The 13,316-nt window shown below is 32.4% G+C and overlaps 1 protein-coding gene across 4 annotated transcripts in view; it reads left to right on the forward strand.

Annotated features, from left to right (window-relative positions):
* The window catches only part of EPHA5 (EPH receptor A5), a 343,406-nt gene that overhangs the window by 293,248 nt on the left and 36,842 nt on the right, over positions 1-13,316 (forward strand). For all 4 annotated transcript variants that reach the window (XM_025385372.1, XM_025385374.1, XM_025385373.1 and 1 more), the window contains 3 exons: positions 2,247-2,314; positions 3,390-3,515; positions 4,421-4,606. In XM_025385372.1, coding sequence (XP_025241157.1) covers positions 2,247-2,314; positions 3,390-3,515; positions 4,421-4,606 — 380 coding nt within the window. The remainder of the gene's footprint in view (positions 1-2,246; positions 2,315-3,389; positions 3,516-4,420; positions 4,607-13,316) is intronic.

Consider the following 13,316-nt stretch of genomic DNA (forward strand, 5'->3'; position numbering starts at 1 on the left):
CGTGAGCCACCACACCCGGCCAGATAACTGTATTTTTTTCCAAAAATGACAAAAGATGGATTGTGTTGACCATTTTTGTAATATATATGTCGTTACACATTGTAAAATGACAAAATATATTCCCTTATTATCAAAATATACATATATTTTAAGTATATCCTAGAATATGTAATCAAAGGACAGTCTCTGTTAGTGCATGTGTAATAGACACTTCATATATGTCACACAGTAGTTCTCAACCAATTTTGTAACGAAAATATTTTATCAGTCTGTCATTTGGCTGTCTTTTCTTAATGCGTAAATCAACGGAAATTTTGTTTTTAGTAAACTGAATGTTGTGCTGGGAGCTTATGAATAGTAAAATCACTTCTTTAGAGTTTCACTAAAAATAATTTAAATATTTTCATTTTAGCCAGTTGATTAATGTTGTACGCTTAATCATCAATTCAGTGTTCATTCAACACATTCCCTCTCCAAACACCTGTCATTGTGTAGACATAATCAAAATATCATTCTCTCGTTCATTTATTCATTCATCAATGTGACAAATATTTTTAGTGCCAACTCTGAGTCAGGTGCCAGGTCACTGCATGAATTTACAGATGAATAAAATTTATTGCCATTCAAGAAGCTAAAAAGTAGTAAGGAAACCAACAAGGATACTCAAATGACTATGCTGCAGCATAGACTGGAAATCACAAGACAGGGTAGAGAAAGCTATTGTGCTCCAAAGGGAAAATACTACATTAAGTTTGAGTATCGAGAAAAATGTGAAGAAGGAAAAAATGGAACTGAACTTTGACAGTTGGAAATTGTTACGAAGAAAATCCTCAGTGAAGGAACCAATATGTGCAAACGTATGGAAGCATGGAGAAATATCCTGGAGATTTCAAGAGAAAGTTTAGTACAAGTGAAGATGAAAAGTTGGAGTTGATTCCGGAAGTGTATGTTAGGGCTACATTTAGGAATCTTTATCTTATTATTTCATTAAATATTTTGCAGTAGATAGCTAATGCAATAGAAAGGCATCTTATATACTGTAATTTGGCTATAGCCATGTCTAGTATAGTTTAGGAAAGGAGCTATAGAGTGGAGGAGCATCATTTTGAAGGCACTCATAGGAATGCGGAGGAAAAATATTAGGGACTTAACTGAGGAAATGTTAGAGCTAATGAAAAGAAAGAGATGAGTCGTAGTTCCTGGGATTTGGCACTAAGTTGTTATGAAGAACACAAGAATAAGTCTTTGCTTTTAAGGGACCAAGGCCATAGTGTTATTAACAGGAAAAGAAGGCAGACTATTGTTGAAAGAAGTAAAGAAAAATACACTGATTTCATTTTCAGGTCCATTGAGTTTGAATGTTTATGGGATACCCCTATAAAATAAATCTACCAGAAATAAAAATATAACTCTCAAAAGAAATTAAACCAGTGAGATAGAGGTATTAATTAAATTGATAGAAATAGATGGATTGAAAGGAGAGAACCAGAGATGTTCACATGGAGGGCCTATGAAAATGTCCATCCATCAATGTAGAGATGAGCGAAAAGAATCAGAAAAGTAGTTAGGGATTTCAATCCATCAGGAATAATGAAAAACCAAGATTGTATTTAGAAGTTAAGATGTCATTTATGAATCTTAGGAAGACAGATTTTTTTTTTTCCAGTAGTAAGAGAAATTTGCAAAGGCTTGAAAATTTGTGGATAATTGAGAAAACAAAGAGAGATAAAGGTTTGAAAAGTGAAGCTGAGAGGCTTTGCAAGTTGTGGTGAGTTTCATAGTTTTCTGGGTGAGTGTGAGCAGAAAATAGTCAGTGGAGCAACTGAGGATTCCAAAACAGTAGAGAGAAAAACAAAAATCAAAACCCTATTGTGCAGGGTGATGAAGGCAAGAAACTATTATTTTTTGGGCAGTTCATTCAGAAAGAGGCAGTGGCCTTTGAACTGCCAAAAAATAAAAATAAAATAAAGTAAAAGAGGAAAAGAGAACAACAATGGCTAGTATATCGTATTTGGTGAAGGGAAGTTTAAAAACAGGTTTGAATGGCTTCAGGCTTCTCAGTGAAATCTACGCAAGATTATTTTCTTAGTGAGGAACACTGGCTAGGGATATAGGTCTCATCCAAACTACTAGTATGAAAATCAGTTTAGGGTTGCAATAATTTCAATTGCGCTTCATGCTTCTGGGCTTGATGTGATTGATTCACCACTTTCAGATGTGGCTAATTGTAGCTTACTTTGTTCCAGGCGGTGTGGCTACAGCAAAGCAAAACAAGATCCAGAAGAGGAAAAGATGCATTTTCATAATGGGCACAGTAAGCAAATTGCGAAAAATAAAAACAGAATAAAATAAGGGACACTTTATTGTTATTTAAGTTTCTTTTCAGGCTAGAAGATTTATAATAACTGACCAAAATAGTGTTTTGTTTTGTTTATTTAATCACCAGGTTAAATAAATAAAATTTCTCAGGTTTTTTTTTTCTTCTTCTTCTAGCATTTTAGTGGGAATTTACCTGAACAGATCCTGTGGCAGCAATCTTGGTTCAAATGACTTAAAAAGACCATGTTTTAAAAAATAATGCAGAAAATCAAAAAGAGTTTTAACAATTAATCTAAATAAGTTGAATTTTGATGTTTTATTATTTTTCCTTAAATGGTGCAATGTGAGTTGATTTGCCAAGTGAGTGACAAATATATTTTTTTTTTCCTGTCTGCCATCTCAAATGTCAAAATCATTAAAGCTATAACTCATGCTGCAAAGCATTGAGTTCATCTCCTAATCCTATCTTATTTAATATTATTTATTTCCAAAAATCTTGATGAGGTGATATTAGCAACCGTTAAAGGTGATAAAACTGGAACTCATAGAGCATAAGTCTTGTCTAATGTCATACAGTGACAGAAATACAGTGAGAAGCAGAATACTTTCTTTTGACCTATATGTCAGCCTTTTTGTACCATACCACCAGAAAAGTTACTTGAAATCATTTTGTATAAAATTAAAATTAATAATAATGTGATTATATTGAATATCATCCATATGAAATATAGAAAAATAAACCAGCAAATTAAGCACTTGTATAGTATTGTCTAGTTCGGTGAATAACATTGTCTTAATTTGCCTCAGAGACTTTCTAAGTATTATCATTGAGAGGTGTGTTTTCTCAGATTTGTCATCACTTTTGCATTTCTTGTGTCTGCAAACAGATTTCTAAAATTATAAAACTGATATAGTTGTACAACTAACTGTAACTCAGGAGAGTGCTGGTCCTTGCAGTTTGGCTACTTCTAGGAATTAGGGATTTAAGTCATACTTGCATGTTAATAAAGTTCATAATTTTGCTCATCCATCACAATTACTTCTATTTTAATGCCGATTTACTTTTACAGTTAAACTGCCAGGAGTAAGAACTTATATTGATCCACATACCTATGAGGATCCCAATCAAGCTGTCCATGAATTTGCCAAGGAGATAGAAGCATCATGTATCACCATTGAGAGAGTTATTGGAGCAGGTACAACAATGTGTTTCACTTTGACTTTTAACTTTTGTTTGTATTCTAGAATGTAATATATCAGTGTCCTGATCTAACAAAGAATGTTTTTAATCTTTTGTAGTTGGCTTGCATTCAAAGTGATATGTAATTGATCACATTTTAATACAACGTTCTGTGTAACTCATGCTTAAACCAGCAAATATCTGGTTTATAAAATTTAAAAATAGCAAAAAAAAATTTAAATAGATGTTTCACTATTTTATATATATAATATACATATATATTTTATATATATAATATACATATATTATATATATAATATACATATATATTTTATATATAATATACATATTTTATATATAATATACATATATATTTTATATATAATATACATATAATATACATATGTATATTATATATAATATATGTATATTATATATATAGAGAGAGAGACACACAGAGAGGGAGAATTTGTAATACCCAAAAGTATGTATGTAATTCAGTTTATATCTGTCTTAAAATTGTTTCCTTTTTTTCTAGCTATAACCTGGTTGACTTTTCTCTTCTTATTACTACTACAGTAGACAGAAAAAGAAGAAAAAGTGATTTTTAGTTAGCTGCTTTTAATTTCATTGTAGCTTTTTTTTTTTAAAAAAAGGTTTTTGTAGGTGAGATGGAGGAAGCTAATAGTCCCTAAAGTGTTTTAAGATCATCTGTTATGGTTTGCTCCAATGTACTATTTATTTTCATTACTATCAATAGCTTAGTGTAGACTACCTTTTTCTGACTGTTTTTCGTTTGTTTGTTTGTTTGTTTGATTTTCATTTTTTCGTCTAAGCCTTAGGAGTCTAGGAGGGCATTCAAGTATTAATGGACTAAGAATTTCAAATGTGTTTTTGCATTTTTTTCATCTTTATCACAAGGTGAATTTGGTGAAGTTTGTAGTGGACGTTTGAAACTACCAGGAAAAAGAGAATTACCTGTGGCTATCAAAACCCTTAAAGTAGGTTACACTGAAAAGCAACGCAGAGATTTCCTAGGTGAAGCAAGTATCATGGGACAGTTTGATCATCCTAATATCATCCATTTAGAAGGTGTGGTGACCAAAAGTAAGTATGATGGCAAATTATACATGTGTGTGCATATCATCAATATCTCTTTAGATCATTATTAATTTTAGGGTAAAGAGAAACCAACATTGTAATATATTAATTTCTCTAATATAAATGTTTATCATGTATTTTAGATTTTTGTTAAAGCTAATCTTCAATGAACTTGAATTTTCATCTATCTTTTAAAATATATATTTTAACTCATTTGCTATGAATTCAATGCCAGACAAAAATGTATCCAGATAAAAGAAGCAGTAAATATATCAACTTTTTTTTTTTTTTAAACTGTTGGCTCTTTTACTTTTTATCCTAATGAAATAGTAACTTCAAAGTTTTGATTAAGGCATTGAAGTTTAACATTCAATAGGATTGCTATAATCATCATAATGCCACCTTTTAAGCAGTTCTTTATAGTCAGGTTCATTTTGTTTATTCTTTTTTTAAAAGATATGTTAATAGTTCTAGCGAAACCAACAACCACAGAAGACAGGGAAGCTCCTTTTAACGAATTTTTTTTTGTTGTGAAAGCAAATCTAGTTGTTTTTGTTGTTGTTTTTTCTCAAAAATATCAAGAATTTTACATCTCTTTTAATTTGTGTTAATGTTTTGTAAACGTGTTCGTGTGGTGAGCCTTGCAGTACAAGGATTTTAAATCATTTCAATGTATTTTTGTGGCACATACATTGGCCTTCGTTTTCTTTGTATTCATTATTTCTTTACCATTTCTGTGTGTTCTGATTCCTTCCTTTATTCCTGACACCCTACACCCTACCAAAAGGAAGCATGCTCAGAGAGGAATGCAGGAAAAGAATAAAATAACCTACAGATGTGGGTTTCTTCAAATCTTGGATTTTCTTCCTCCAGTTGAGTATATACCCATACATTATTCTTTACTTGACGGAAACCCAGACAGGGCATTTCTGGAGCAAGAAGGCAATCCTGAGGTCTTATCAGAAAAGTGTAAAAGTGCTAAAGAAAGGCAGGAGGCAGGATCAAGAGAGAGGCAGTCAGAGGAAACAGCACATTTTTTTAAATGGAATAAAACAAAAATATTTAATAACGAGGATATTCTTTAATGGATGTGTGTAAATATGTGAAATAAGAATATAATATAAAAATATGGTCACAGATGCAATAAAATTAAATTAGAATTTGAATGTGGCTATATTCTATCTGAGGGGAAGGACTTCGAAAGAACATCTGCGATAGCAAGTGGCGATTCTGTAGAAGCAAGAATAATAACAACAGAGATTAAGTAAAATTATTTGCTATGTAGAAATGGCATTATCTAATATAAAACATAGTTCTAAATGATGGTACCAGTAATAATAGTAAGCAAATATTTGATAATTTCCATCTTCGTTGCCTCATTCACATGGCTGACAAATTTAACTTTCTGAAAATAAACTCTCACTATCACGTCCCATTACCCCAGGGTGAATGCAAACTCCATAGGCAGCCAATCTACCCTTCATAATGAATTAAGATGTAATATTTAGAACAATGCCAGATTACTGTTATTATCATGGAAGACCAGGTTGCATAATAGTCAAGAACATGGTCTTTGCATCTAGTGACGCGATTTGAATTTTAATTCTAATATAAACATTTATGTGGTTTTGCACATCATAAACATTTGGAACCTTAGTTTCCACATTAATACGATGGGGTGAGAATATCTTGTAGCATTATTGTGAAGATGACACGAATTAATATGGATGAAGTTTAGAATGGGCAAGGCACAAAGTAAGTATGTATTTAGTACATAGTTATTACTTCTCCACTTATCTCTCTTCCTATGCTCTGAACTTCTCCATATCCATTTAATGCTTAGTCCATTTTAAACTACCTCATATTTTGCCCTGCCTTCATTGCCTCTTTCTCTGAAATTTACACCCTCATGTTCACTACTTTCTCAAGTTCATTGAAAATTTACTCAAAGTCTTCCAGCTCTGTGACATAATCCCTTCCACTTTGCCCTGAAGTAATTTCTTCTTTTGAACACTCTGCATACATGATAATTTTTGCAAGTCTATAATGTTTCTTCATTTGGTTCAAAAGTGTTATTTAAATCTTACTTTTTTTTTTGTCTCTGTTGCTTATATGTTTCAGCTCTCTAGCTAAAAAATGTATGTTCCTTGAAGACAAAGATCGTATCCTAAATATTTACATAAACATATGGTATTTTACAGATCTTTATTTATTTATTTATTTTTATTTTTATTTTTATTTGAGACGGAGTCTCGCTCTGTCGCCCAGGCTGGAGTGCAGTGGCCGGATCTCAGCGCACTTCAAGCTCTGCCTCCCGGGTTCACGCCATTCTCCTGCCTCAGCCTCCCGAGTAGCTGGGACTACAGGCGCCCGCGACCTCGCCCGGCTAGTTTTTTGTATTTTTTAGTAGAGACGGGGGTTTCACCGTGTTAGCCAGGATGGTCTCGATCTCCTGACCTCGTGATCCGCCCGTCTCGACCTCCCAAAGTGCTGGGATTACAGGCTTGAGCCACCGCGCCCGGCCTTTACAGATCTTTATTACAAAACTTGTTTATTTGACTGGGTCCTGACTGAGATAAATTAAGACAACTTCTTGTAATAATACAAACAAGTTTCTCATATATTGTATATGCACTTTTAGGAGCTAGTTTCAATATCAACAAATGATCATATCTAGATTCTATGAACTCTATTCTAAAAAAATGTTACTGTGGTTAGAAAGGCAGTTTTAAATTTCTATCTCTTAATCAAATGTTCTGCTGGATGTTGCTACTCACCATGAGGTTACACATATATGTAAAGAAAAATGTAAATACTGACAATATTTATTTGCTTTTACTTCTTATTCTGTATGTTTAATTTATTCTATACGTTTATTCTATACATTTATTGAAACAATATTTCTCCTTTATAAATTTGGCTCTTGATGTTCAACTTAGGAAGTCTTCAACTTGTTTTTAATTTACCATGTTGCAACTCACTTTATTTGTGTCCTTAATTTCATGCTCTCTGATCTGATGCTAATTTATTCAGCAATTATTCTCAACCTGCAGCACACAGATAATGAGACATAAATGCAACTAAATCTTGTGATTTTTCTTATTGAAGCTGAGGTAGGGAGTCTGAAGTAGCCCTTCTATGGGTGGTGTCATTGTGAGCCTTCATCTTTCCAGTATCAGGTGCCAGAAGCTTGAGCCCCCATTCAAATCCCTTCTATGATTTATTGTGAAACAGAAACCATCATAAATAGATACATATATTCTAAAGCTCTTTCATGACAAATGGCATTAAAAAAAAAACCCACAGGTCCTGGCTTAATTGATTCATTTGAAATGCAAGGCACTTTAGTGTAATAGACACAGTGCCAGCTTTTACTATTTAATGAGATTCGGGAAAAAGATAAAAAGGAGACAAAAGTTATAACTTTTTCACTGCAGCATCCTTAGTTCCTGGAGATTTCGTCTACCATAAGTGGAAAATTATTATCCAAACTGACTAAAGGAATATCTATTCAGTCTTAGGATTAGTTATAATTTTATTTCTTAATTTAGAATCAGGTATGAATAACCTTAGTTCTGTAAAATTAATAAATTTAAACAAAACATTACAGAAAAATTAGAGGAATTTCTCTTTCTCTTTATTTCTATATCTGCAGAGATAGAACATACAATTACATTGATTGCCTAAACTGCTAGACAGTTTTGACTTATTGTGTAAATTTATAATTATCTTTCAAATACATTACTTCAGTCTGTCTAGTAAGATCATTTTCTTTATACAGGCTCTTATTATATATTAACTAACATTATTCCAACAGTCTTCCACTACTCTTCCCATTTTGTCACTTTCCACTTTAGTCCACTCCATACACATTGCCCTCAAATCACTGCTTTCCTGTCATGCTTCATCAGCAGTCAAGCAAACAAATCAACCAAAATGCATAGACTTTCATACTTAATCTGATACACATTTCCATAGTTCACTATTTTCTTTCTGGAAAACTCTACTTTATTCTTGCTCTGCCCCCTTGAGATACTTCAGTCAGGCCTAAAATGTCCTCTCTTCTCTCTTCTTTACCTTCAGGTTTAATTCAAATGTGACCTCTATGAGATCAGTGTCATTTATCTTCATTTATCCTTCAATCTTGAGTGCCTGCCTGGCATAAAGTAGGCCTTCAATTATGTTGAATAGCTGAGTAAAGGAAAACTTCCCAGTTCTACATTAGAGTACAAGTTTCAAAATATGAACTTTGAAGGGCAAAGGTTTTTGTTTTGCTCACTTGTGTGTTCCTAGATCCAAGCCCAACATGTGTAGCACTTTATATATGTGTTGAATGAATGAATTCTCAGTCAGAAGTAATTGTCTAAATACCAGTGGCATTTCTATATACTCTGTCATGCTATATGCTTTTTCATAATTAAATCTGCAAATGTTTTATCACCCTTCTTATGCAATGAACTCATTGAAACCAGCATAGGTTTATCACCCCCTTTGTGTCTAGCCAAGGGCCAGACACATTAGGTAATAAAAAAAAAAAGGAGGAAATTAAAATAGTGAATGAATAAATTGTGGCTATGTAAAGATCATAGGCTAGTTAGAATGATATGGTTTATGTTTTAAATTTTAAAACTTTATTATATAAAACCATGGGCTTTTATGAAAAATAATAATAAAATTAATAGGAAGGAAATTGTCTGAAAATCAGATCTTGCATACACCACTATTAATTATTATTAACATTGCATTAAGAATTTACTAAGCTTAGTTTTCTTTATATGTTATCCCTTTTAATCTGCACAATATGCTATGCTATAGACATTAGTATTTGTTTTCATTTTACAGAGGGGAAAAATTAGCATTAAAAAAGTTAAATACCTTATCCAATATCATAAAACTAGTGTGGGAATAATGGCAGATTTTAAAACAGTTCTCTCTGATTCCAAAATCCAAACTCTTAAACAGTGGATATAACTAACCTCATATTTCACCATTCTGTACATGCTTGACAAGAAACATTTATTTATTCAAAAAAACTAGTTTATCACCTAACATAGATCTATTCTTACTAATCAGTGGGGCTATAGCAGAGATTAAACAGACTGAATTTCTGCCTTTATAGGGTTTACCTTTGGGCGATGGAGACAGAAATTAAATGAACAAATAACTGAAGATAATAATGTTAAATGGAGAAAATCAAGCTGGGAAAGGAGATTGGGGGTTGCTTCTGTTAAGAGTGGGTGCTTTCTATTTTACTTAGATAAGGCTTGAACAAATTAAAATTTGGGGCCTTACAGACATTTGGAGGTAGACTGTTACAGGAAGAGGGACCAGCAATGCTCTAAGGAAACTTGCCTGGAAGGTTCAAGAAACAGCAAGAAGGCCATTGTTGCTGCAGTGGAATGATTGAGAGGAGTCTTTGGTAAGAATTTAAATTAACGATGTAGTAGGAGAATAAGCAATGTAAAAACTCTTTGCTGCCTGCAAAGACCATCTCTTAATCTGAACTTTGAAGCTGTAGAGCTAACATGGGATAGAATTTGATTTACACATTAACAGGACCCTACTGGGTTAAGAAGAGGTGGTAGGACCCAGTGTTGAAGCAGGGAGGCACTGGAAGCTAATTTACATTGTTCACAGATCATTATGGATTAGGTCAGTGTAATGACCTAACATGGTGGAGGGTAGTGGTTGGATTTTGTAGATATTTTGAAGGCAATCACAGTAAACCTTCTTGTGAATTTGATGTGAAGTGTGAGAAAAAGAGAGGAGTCAATGATAACTATAAATTATTTGTCCTGAGTACCCCAAAAAAAGGAGTTGCAATTTATGGGGACAAGTTTGGGAGGAACAAGATTATGCTTGGTAATCAGTAGTTCAGTTGTGGACATGTTAACTTTGAGATACCTATTAGCATACAATTACAGATGTTGTACATAAAGTTGGATTTAACTTTAGTCCCAGTAAGTAAAAAGAAAAGTGTTTGAAGTATGAGTAAACTTTAATTTTATGTCTTCTACTTCACAAGAAGAAATAAAACTACATGAACCAGTTATAAACAGTGATATAAATAAACAACTTTAAAACTGAAGTAGAAACAGAACCAAGCTCATTAATTTGGTACTTGCTTTTCTTTGTTAAGGCAGATACAGGTGTTTAGTAAATACACATATACTAAAAATGAGATATTTACAAGTGCTGTCTCTTAAAGAATCTAAATCTCAATCATCTGAAAAACCTATAGGTTTATAGAAAGAAATTTACTGACTTGCAGATTGACTGTTAATAAATGAAACTGTGTTTTAAAGTTATTTTCATTATTAATACAACCAAGTTGTCAGATTTGATCATTTTTAGATTCTCCATCTCTTCTGAAAAGCCTATCATTTCTGATTCCATAATTAATTACTGTATTAACCACTTTCACTAATGTAAGAACAGTACTAGTTTGTTTTCAGTTTGAGAAATGAACATCTATTGAGAAAGTTTACATCAATATAAACAATCTGAAATAAAGAGGATATTTCGGAAAGCTTGGAATTTCTACCCATAGAGACATTTTGCATTTCCATGCCCCTGTCTCAGGTGAGGTATGCAAACTTTTGACTTTGTCTTATTTTCCCAATCTGAAATTATATAATTTTACAAAGGACTTGTCCCAACACGTTAGGCAGCAAATAAGAACCATAATAAAATTAAAATATCTGAGTACATTTCTTAGTTCTGCTCATAGTTTGTTTTTATTTTTGTTGTTTTGCTTTCTTCCAGTTTTAATAAGCATTACGTATTCCTACCCCAAGTACAAGATCTTATTTTCTGGTTGACCATTATCAATTAATAATTGATTCACCATATTTGTGTTATCTCAAGTTTCCTTTGGGGTAAGAATAAAAGAAATTTGAAACAGCTGCAAGCATAAGTATACTAAATAGAAAACAATGCAAATAAGATGGCATAATGAAATCATACTATAGGTATATAAGTATAAGCAGAGGCTTACTTTCAATCATTTACAAATCTTAAAATATATTTCTAAGAGAAATGCAGTGACAATAATTTTCCAGTGAATTATGGGGCTTCTAAATGAAATGCTCACTGATAGCCCTAAGTGGTATCATGTGTTTATTGATGAGCTAATGGTTTTGGAAAGGAAGATGGTATGAATGCAAATAAAATAATAAGCCTATATTTAGCAGCAACTCTTGTGATGTGGCCTAGTTTAGTGTTTCGAAAAATGTAATGTGCCTCTGGGGATATTGCTAAATTGCAGAATCTGTTTCAATAGATCTGATTGGGGAATGGTATTTTACATTTCTAATTAAGTTCCCAGGCCATGTCTATGATGCTTGTCAGATGCCATACTCTGAGAAACAAGGACTAGATCAACATTCCCCCAATTTTTTTCACCTAACTTTGAGATATCTTATGGCAAAGGATTCTATTATCAGGAAGGGTATATTCTCTTCTCTTTTGGAGATTTGTGATGGACGTTAGCACCAAAAAGTCACATAATAAGTAAAAAAAAAAAAAAAACTAATTTTTTTGTAATTGTAGAAAAAACATACACACACACCTTCTTGAGCTATACACCCTTAAATTTTTTCAAGTGTACAATACAGTATTATTACCTTTACACACACTGTTGTACAGCAGATCTTTAGTACTTTTTCATCTTACATACTGTAATTTTGTACACATTGAACAGCAACCCTCCACTTCCCTGTCCCCACAGCTCCTGGAAACTACCTTTCTACTTTCTGCTTCTGTGGGTTTAACTACTTTAAGTGTCTCTTGTTAATGTAATCCAAGATTGTTCACAATATACTGCTTGGATCATATGTGGATAATGAGCATATATAAAAATAGAATATTTATTGAAGGTGAATTCCTGAATTAGATCTGCCATCAATGGTTGAATAATTAGTTATGCCGTATTTATGATTCCTAAATTTGTATTAACACAAAAAAATGAATATTTGTGAGTTTTTAAAATGAAATCAAAGTAAATATTTTGAATTGGCAGACATCACAGTATGGGAGAAAGGAAAACAGCCTTAATATTCAGATAGATATAAATTTGATTCTCAACTTTACTCCTTATATAACTTGCTCTAGGCAACCCAAGTAATATATTGAACCTTTCTGAGCCTTACTTGCCTTCACTGAAAAAGTCTATTATAATATCACAGTTATAGAATTTTAATGTCAATAACATTGCCTTATAAAGAGTAGATGCTCAATAAATTTGAGCTCTTTTATAGTTATCAATAATAAAGGTAAATTTCTCAAGTAATGTATTTCTGTTACTTCATGTACTCTCCCCAGGCTGGGCCTTCAGTAAATAATAGAAAGTAATATAAAAACTCTCCTCTGTGATTAAAATCATGTTTTGACATGCTTTATGAGCTCTTTTTATATGGATTTTTGATAACATGCTTTCAAAATTATTGGCAGATCTACTCTTTGTCTGTACTTCAAGCTGGATAATGGAAAATGATTTATACACTTTTATTGAATTTACAAGGGTTAGAGTAAGCCATGTTAATTATTGCTATGTCATTTTTGCAGGCTAGCAGGAACTGAGACAAAACATAAGCCAAATTAAATATAATTACCATTAAAATGACTCAAGCATGAAAAATAATCGAATGGGTCCTGAAGTGTCTTATTCCTGTCAACAAAAGAAGATCATACTTGTTTGCAAACATTCATTTTAATT

Source organism: Theropithecus gelada, chromosome 5, assembly GCF_003255815.1.
Source record: "Theropithecus gelada isolate Dixy chromosome 5, Tgel_1.0, whole genome shotgun sequence".
Taxonomy (NCBI): Eukaryota; Metazoa; Chordata; class Mammalia; order Primates; family Cercopithecidae; genus Theropithecus; species Theropithecus gelada.